This window comes from Salvelinus sp. IW2-2015, linkage group LG9 (assembly GCF_002910315.2).
Source record: "Salvelinus sp. IW2-2015 linkage group LG9, ASM291031v2, whole genome shotgun sequence".
Classification (NCBI taxonomy): Eukaryota; Metazoa; Chordata; class Actinopteri; order Salmoniformes; family Salmonidae; genus Salvelinus; species Salvelinus sp. IW2-2015.
Genome location: NC_036849.1, coordinates 28,597,415 through 28,606,258, shown reverse-complemented (window position 1 = coordinate 28,606,258; position 8,844 = coordinate 28,597,415). Strand labels below are relative to the sequence as shown.

The window sequence follows — 8,844 nt, the reverse complement described above, 5'->3', positions numbered from 1 at the left end:
TTTAGCACTTATGAATGAATCTTTTTTAAAGTGGGTGTTAATAATGACATACTGGTAAGTATGTACCGTTTAACTATTTTAATTGCGTTATATTTATATCATTTACTACTGTTTTGGGTATATTTCATGTGTCAATATGATTACAAATGTTACGTGCAATTTCTGACATGAAATAACATTTGATATACCCTTTTTCACTTGTCCCCTTTTCAGACGTGGCGACCACCAAATGAGTACCGAACCTGTTGCCTGTTAAGGGCATCAGAAAACGAATGCTTTGAGGTAACTGTTCTTTGATGGCTAATTTCTTGGCACCAAGAGTCTTGGTTGCTTTGAACTTGAGCGGTATACTCGAAATATATCTTGTCTCTTGGAAATTCACGTCATGGCAGTGGACTCATCAATTACTGGAATTAGTGCATACATTACATGGAGAAGTGTACCTGGGATTGGATGCATATTGCAGACGGCGTGTGGATATTACATGCTGGACTAGAAGGTTCTGTTAAGGTATACCCATCTATTTATACACAGGGTATTTTCCTAACATTGAGTTGCACCCACCCCTTTTTGCCATCAGAACAGCCTCAATTCGTCGGGGCATGGACTCTAAAAGGTGTCGAAGGCAATCCATAGGGATGCTGGCCCATGTTGACTCCAATGCTTCCCGCAGTTGTCTCAAGTTGGCTGAATGTCCTTTGGGTTGTGGACCATTCTTGATACACACAGGAAACTAATGAGCATGAAAAAACCCAGCAGCGTTGAAGTTCTTGACACAAATTGTCTCGCCTGGAACCTACTACCATACCCTGTTCAAAGGCACTTAAATATTTTGTCTTGCCCATTCACCCTCTGAATGGCACACACACATTCACAATTGGTCTCAAGGCTTGAAAATCCTTATTTAACCTGTCTCCTCCCCTTCATCTACACTGATTGAAGTGGATTTAACAAGTGACATCAATACGGGATCATAGTGTCCACCTGGATTCACCTGATCAGTCTAGGTCATGGAGAGAGCAGATGTTCATAATGTTTTGTATATTCAGTGTATATTGAAGGCTAGGAATATTTTTCAGATACTGTATATCCTTGACAAAGGGTGTTTTTCTTTCCTCACAATGAGGTATTTATTTACAAATTGATACACATGGTGGTATTATGACCTTAGATGAGATATTGCTTTAATGTTATTCTAACCTTTGTTCAGTGTCCCAAAAAAGAAAATGAATGTAAATGTTTACGCTTTTAACTTCAGTCATGTTGTTTAAAGCAATACTCCTGTGTATGATTTTAGCATAGTGTTGTGTAGATGCGAAATGTAGCAATACATCTGTGTGGAGAAAGTCAGTACTACAGTATACTGCTGTACTACACATTTCCACCAATCACGTGTGTTTTGAGTACAAGATCAAAAACAAACTCGATGTGGCTTTTCCCTCCTACCCTTTTACATTTTATAGTGAAAAATAAAGTATTTTCCTACAATATCTTAATTTGTGGGGGTCAATTGGTTATTTCATTAAATTGCTCACAATCAAAATGTATTTCAATGAATTTTCCATCAACATTGTCAAAGGATTGTTATTTTATGATGATTATTAGAATATCCATTCAAAGTCTTTGGCTCTCTACTGCCCTTCATTTGGATCAAACAAACAGTCCTCAGCCATTTAGGAAGTACAAATAGAAGTAGTCTTGCTATTAATTACAGTACACACAATGATAAAAGGTAGACTACATTTATTTCCTATATTGCAGTGCAACAATCAGCATACAATAGAAGTTAAATCTGAAATGGAAAAATAGCTACAAAGATGACACTGAGGAACGTGTAATGTCAACATTATTTCACTATACAGAAAATAATAAACAAGGATATCACTCATTATTAAATTGTTAATAAATTATAACTGCTGGTCCACAATGAGATGACGGACTCATAAGAAAGTCAAATATCAGCAAATGGAGTCAAGTAATCTAGATATCAAACCTGAAGGACAAAATAACACAATCACACTTACAAACCTTACAAACTTTCAACATGGTTATAGATGGGTTAGCAGCTAGCTGACATCATCACGAAAAAGATGTACACGCGTTTCCATGGGGCAGTCGTCAGCGGTGTTTGTTGTGATTCTGGACGGACAGATTGCTAGCAAGAATGACAAACTGCCACGTGGGAAAGTGTAAGTGTCTCGTTTCATCTTGTTCTTGGTACCATGTCTTGTTTTGAGGTGTTTTGACTGATTTCATGTCAATAATAATATGGCTAGAATTCGCTAGCTAGCTAAACAACTAACAATGTATTTGAGAGACAAGTGGTCATTGTGCACATTTATGTTTTCAATAAACATTGGAGATTAAATATAGTTTACATGTTGTCAACAATTTAAGCCAACACCGTCTGTTTCGCCCCATTGGTTGTGCACGCATCAGTTACGCTGCTAAACCAACCCATCTATTAAAATAGTTTGACAATTGCATTTTATATTAGTGGTGAACAGAAAGCGCTTGGGAGTTCCCTCTGAAAATACATTTACAAATGCCTACAAATCTTATGATTGAAAATAAATTATAAACTTCTTTTAAAAGGTCCACTGCAGCGGTTTTTGTCTCAATATTAAAATAATTTCTGGGTAACAATTAGTACCGTACTGTAATTGTTTTCAATTGAAATAGTCAAAAAGGAACAAAAAATTGCTTCTTAGCAAAGACCAATTTTTAAGCAAGAATTTAGCTAGGACTATCTGGGAGGGAGGGGGAAAACTAACAGCAAATTGTCATAGGCAGAGAGGTTCGGAACTCTTTCTCACTGGTCTATTAACTAATTCACCATGGAAGGCCACATCTACATCCCATCAAAACAGGCTGAAATTTCATACGGTCTTTTCAAACATCTCTTACACATTATCAGAATTTTCACAGTATTATTCCAATCTCATATTGTATCTTTGAAATATGTATAAAACACAGGAAAATCATGTTTTTGACTACACTGGGCCTCTTAAATGAGAAGTTCTTAGATGAGAATATATTGTGTCACCATGGCCTACAAATATAGTGCTTGAGTTTTTTTTCTCCATGACATATTCCTAGATAATAGGTAGAATCTACCACTGTGTGGCCTTCTCTGTCCCACTATTGTTCGTGGAGATATGTTCTGATGAAGGTTGGCTGCCGGAAAGCTCAGCTATAATTAAGTTACATTTGCATCTGACTGGATGTGTGCAGATACTTTTTCCTGTTTCTCCAACTATGACAAATAAAAAAAATATTAGATATTCGGAAAGTGTATATTTTCACAGCACCCCAAAGTGGTTTGTGCTCCACTTAATCTATGAGAGTTGTGGGTTAACAATGACATGTATAATTCAGTATTAGCTAAAATTAAGATGTTATTGTAGATACAGTATAAAAAATACAAAGTGTAGTAACTAAATGTAACATGTCCCAGCATCACTGCAGCAACAAATAATCTGTTCTATTTGGACAATAACACTACTTATGACCTGCTTTATGCTGAACAGGTAAACTCTAAATCCTAATTATACAAGATAACATGTTGACACACTCAGTTATTCCCAGAACTCATAAAGCCAAATACTTGTAACATTTATTCAATCAAATATAACAGTTCCAACAGTGCTTCCTTTTCATTTAGCAATGAAACAAGGAAGTGCAGCTTTGAAACGTGTTTCAATAATATCAAATAGTTTTAAGGCCTCGTAGTAAAAATTGAATTTAAGATGGGATGTATATTGGTCTTTATTTTCACACAGCAAAATAAACAAAACCAACAAAAATTACAGAAATCTACTTTTAAAACACACAACAAAGATCTAAGTAAAACTTTGAAATGCCCTCGGTGAGATAACTAACCGTTGACCGAGTTTGGGAAACGCTGGGCTATCTGTGCACGTTTTGGTTTTAGCCCTAACATTACACAGCTGATAAAAATGATCAAAGCTTGATCATTAGTTGATTATTCGAATCAGCTGTGTAGTGCTAGGGCAAAAACTAAAACATGTACCCCTTGGTTTGGGAAACCCTGCATTAGCCTGAAAGGCTGCTATGATAGAGGGTGCTTCTGCCCTTTTCCCTTTATTTATTGCATTCCTACTGAGCCTATGGACATGGGTGGTCCCTCTGGCTCACTGGAGGAGGTTCTGTAGCATGGCTGTGGCATACGTGGGCCTGGCCTGCTTGCTTTCAATGGCATTTCGCAGGTATGTGATCCCGTCGCAGCGTTCCCAGATCTCCTCAAACTGCCGAGGCAGGATCTCAGCCCCTCTCTTCCGGGTCAGCCCGGTCTCTTCCAGGCTTAGCTCACACATCTCCATGTCGTCTTTCCCTGAGGATGGAGGGAGGGAGATAGAGAGAGACACTGACAGTCAAAACAGGATTTAATAGGGTAGGGAGAATGCATACACAGAGAATATATATGATTGAATAGGGATATTTTCAGGACACACGTACAAAACCATCTACTTGACACACTCATAATTACTGACCAACTAAATGTAATAACTAAAACATGCACTAATACATACTGCGCTTAGAGTTTCATATTACAAACACATCAATGTACATATCCAGAAGATATCAAAGCTGATCCAGCTAGAGGTACCCACCTGCCACCAGCAGGATGGGCTGCTTGTCTGGGTGCAGTTCCAACTGCCTGGCGATCCAGGGCCCATCAAAGTGGGCGTACCACCAGCCCTTCTTCTTGTTCTGGGGGTCCTTGTACTGGTCAGCGGGCCGGATGAAGGGAATGCGGAAGTATCGTTGCTGGCGGTTCATGGCCATCTCCTGCTGCTGGGTGGCCACGGCCGGGGCCGGGTTCTGTTGGGCTGTATGTGGCGGGTTTGATGTCATTATACTGCCAGATATGATATGTGATCACATTTGGAATTAGGGGTGTTTTTGTTTCGTAAGAGGAGCAATCCTGTGTTGGTCCCGTGTGGCTCAGTTGGTAGAGCATGGCACTTGCAACGCCAGGGTTGTGGGTTTGATTTCCACGGGGGACAAGTATGGAAAAAGAGTATGAAAATGTATGCACTCACTACTGTAAGTCGCTCTGGATAAGAGCGTCTGCTGAATGACTAAAATGTACAATTTTATACAGAGAAGAGTCCATTAATGTTTGAAGCAATTTCCTCTCTGAAGTTAAGAGCATGACTGAGTTGAAGGGGTGAATCTTTGGGTGGTGGAAGTAAGCAAAAACATGAAACTCTGAAAATATGAGACATCAAAGATGAGATAAAATACACAAACGCATGCCATGGGGGGAAGCCAGGTAAGCTGCTTACAAGGCAGACTTTCAAGTACTTGCTTCCTGAAGCCAAACCAAAAGGCAAAGTAAATGGGACCTTCGAGAAAGCTTTCACATCAATAGAGACATATGCAAATACAGGGAAAGCAACTAAATCTGTCTGTTCCTGGGATGAAAAAGAAATGAAGGGCGAACAAGGAGACTGTAGCTTTCATGTGCGTAAAGAATACATTTACTTTAAAAGTGTTTTTTGGGGTCCGAGGTGAATGCATCATGCTTAGCTGGTTTCTGAGCCCGAGATGAATGTATCATGCTTGGCTGTTTTCAAATCAAATCAAATTTTATTGGTCACATACTCAAGGTTAGCAGATGTTATTGCGATTGTAGCGAAATGCTTACGCTTCTAGATCCGACAGTGCAGCAGTAACAGGTAATATTTAACAATTCCACAACAAAACCTAATGCACACAATCTAGTAAAGGAATGGGATGAGAATATATAAGTATAAAATATATGGATGAGCAGTGACAGAGCGGCTAAGATGCAATAGATAGTAAAGAATAGATAGTGAAGGGTACAGTACACAGTATACATATGAGTTGAGTAATGCGAGATATGTAAACATTCTTAAAGTGACATTATTAAAGTGACTAGTGTTCCATTTATTAAAGTGGCCAATGATATCAAGTCTGTAGGTAGGCAGCCACCTTTCTGTGCTAGTGGTGGCTGTTTAACAATCTGATGGCCTTGAGATAGAAGTTTTTCAATCTCTCTGTTCCAGCTTTGATGCACCTGTACTGACCTCGCCACCTGGATGGAAGCGGGGTGAACAAGCAGTGGCTCGGGTGGTTATTGTCCTTGATGATCTTTTTTGCCTTCCTGTGACATTGGGTGCTGTAGGTGTCTTGGAGGGCAGGTAGTTTGCCCCGGTAATGCGTTGTGCAGACCGCACCACCCTCTGGAGAGCCCTGCCGTTGTGGGCGGTGCAGTTGTCCTACCAGGCGGAGATACAGCCCGACAGGATGCTCTCAATTGTGTACCTGTAAAAGTTAGTGAGGATTTTCGGTGACAAGCCACATTTTTTCTGCCTCCTGAGGTTGAAGAGGCGCTGTTGCGCATTCTTCACCACAGTGTTAGTGTCTGTGTGCGTGGACCATTTCAGTTTCTCGGTGATATGTACACCGAGGAACTTTAAAAAACCTTCCATCTTCTCCACTACTGTCCCATCGATGTGGATAGGGGGGTGCTCCCTCTGCTGTTTCCTGAAGTCCACGATCATCTCTTTTGTTTTGCTGACATTGAGTGAGAGGGTATTTTCCTGACACCACACCCCGAGGGCCCTTAATGATGAGTTTGGAGGGTGTTGAATGCATCATGCCTGGCTGTTTTCTGGGTCTGAGGTGAACACAACATGCTTGGCTGGTTTCCAAGGTCCGAGGTGAATGCATCATGCCTGGCTGGTTTCCGGGTCCGAGGTGAACGCATCATGCCTGGCTGGTTTCCGGGTCCGAGGTGAACGCATCATGCCTGGCTGGTTTCCGGGTCCGAGGTGAACGCATCATGCCTGGCTGGTTTCCGGGTCCGAGGTGAACGCATCATGCCTGGCTGGTTTTCCGGTCGAGGTGAACGCATCATGCTGGCTGGTTTCCGGGTCCGAGGTGAACGCATCATGCCTGGCTGGTTTCCGGTCCGAGTTGAACGCATCATGCCTGGCTGGTTTCCGGTCCGAGGTGAACGCATCATGCCTGGTGTTTCCGGTCCGAGGTGAACGCATCATGGTGCTGGTTTCCGGGTCCGAGGTGAACGCATCATGCCTGGCTGTTTCCGGGTCCGAGGTGAACGCATCATGCTGGCTGGTTTCCGGTCCGAGGTGAACGCCATCATGCCTGGCTGGTTTCCGGGTCCGAGGTGACGATTGCGCTGGTGGTTTCCGGTCCGAGGTGAACGCATCATGCCTGGCTGGTTTCCGGGTCCGAGGTGAACGCATCATGCTTGGCTGTTTTCCGGGTCCGAGGTGAACGCATCATGCTTGGCTGTTTTCCGGGTCCGAGGTGAACGCATCATGCTTGGCTGGTTTCTGGGTCTGAGGTGAACGCATCATGCCTGGCTGGTTTCCGGGTCCGAGGTGAACGCATCATGCTTGGCTGGTTTCTGGGTCTGAGGTGAAAACATCATTCTTGGCTGGTTGGAGCGAGTGGTCATGGTAGTGCACCACTAAACCCGATGAGGCGTCGTGGCAGCTGAGTCTTATTGGACGGGAGCTACAGTAGGTTTTGGAGCCGGGCTTTTTAGAATATAAATTGAATGTCTGAAAAGAACATGCGGGCTGTTTATAAAATGTGCATTAATCCTCCATCATCATGAGAAGAGATGACGCCATGGACACACCCCTGTTTTTACCGTCTAGGGCTCACTGGAGCATTGCTGATTTTTCTTGCTTCTATTCCATGTTAATACAGGAATGCAAATATGTGACATTTTCCCATTTTAAAAGCTTGCCAGGCACATTGGTCAAGTAGTGTTGTCATGATACCAGAATTTTGACTGATACGATACAGTTTTAATATCACAATACTCGATACCATCATGATACCAAACTGGTACCACAGCAAATAAAAGGCATATTAACCAAAGTGACAGAATGGCACTTGATCCAGACAGATAACTCTGCTCCCCCTACAATCGCAGGGCATCTTTTCAGTTCAATATCATTTAATTTGAAAAAGGTTACATAAAAATATTTTAGAGACAGTTGATTAATTAATGCATACATGGCTATATAAATCATACACTCAATTTTACTTTGTTTTTTACCAATCTAACTACATAACAGTAATAATTTATTTGAATGGTAAATCTCTATTGATAAACTGGGTAAATCAAGGCCTATTCACAATACAGGTGAATGCATATTCAATAGTAGTCTGTGCATGCATTGAGTTACTGAGCCTGTTTTGGCTGATTTCATGGGGCTTCAGATGACAATCTGTTTCCCTTCCATTTGGAACTTGTGTTGTACTGATCAACATTTGCATAGAAATATCTTCTTTTAGAAAAGTGTGCCCTGTCTCTTTAACCAGTAAGAACGAGGCCAGAGGGGCCGGCCCGTCAGAGCCCTATTCACACACACAGTTTGTTCAATAGATAATCTTTGGAAGAAAGAGACTGATGAAATGAATAAATAAAGTTTGTGGCAATCAGCTTTGAAATCAGCATATTTTGCGTTATGGTTTGCATATTATCACAAACAAAGTACTGATGTTCTAGTAAGGGAAGTTATCCTACAAAGCTGGAAGCTAACGGTATATTCTTACGTTGTAATGTGTTCTAGCTGGTAAGGACATTGTTTTGCCAATAGCTTCAACAGTTCTACAGGCCGTGTTGCATTATTCAAGTGTGTTAACTTCTGTGCAGCATGAGGGAGGAGCTAACATGATGCAGACTCCTAGCGCAGGCTAAGTGGAGCATGAGAGAGGAGCTAACATGATGCAGACTCCCAGTGAAGGCTAAGTGGAGCATGAGGAGCTAACATATGCAGACCCTAGCGAAGGCTAAGTGGAGCCATGAGG

At 41.6% G+C, this 8,844-nt stretch overlaps 1 protein-coding gene across 1 annotated transcript in view; it reads right to left on the bottom strand.

The window, feature by feature from the left end:
- Window positions 1-1,726: 1,726 nt before the first annotated feature.
- Window positions 1,727-8,844, bottom strand: part of LOC111968897 (unconventional myosin-VI-like) — a 130,972-nt gene continuing 123,854 nt past the window's right edge. Inside the window, exons 31-32 of the mRNA XM_070445249.1 lie at window positions 4,635-4,853; window positions 1,727-4,354 (exon numbers count right to left, since the gene is read on the bottom strand). Of these exons, the coding sequence (XP_070301350.1) occupies window positions 4,155-4,354; window positions 4,635-4,853 (419 nt within the window). The 3' untranslated portion in view covers window positions 1,727-4,154. The remainder of the gene's footprint in view (window positions 4,355-4,634; window positions 4,854-8,844) is intronic.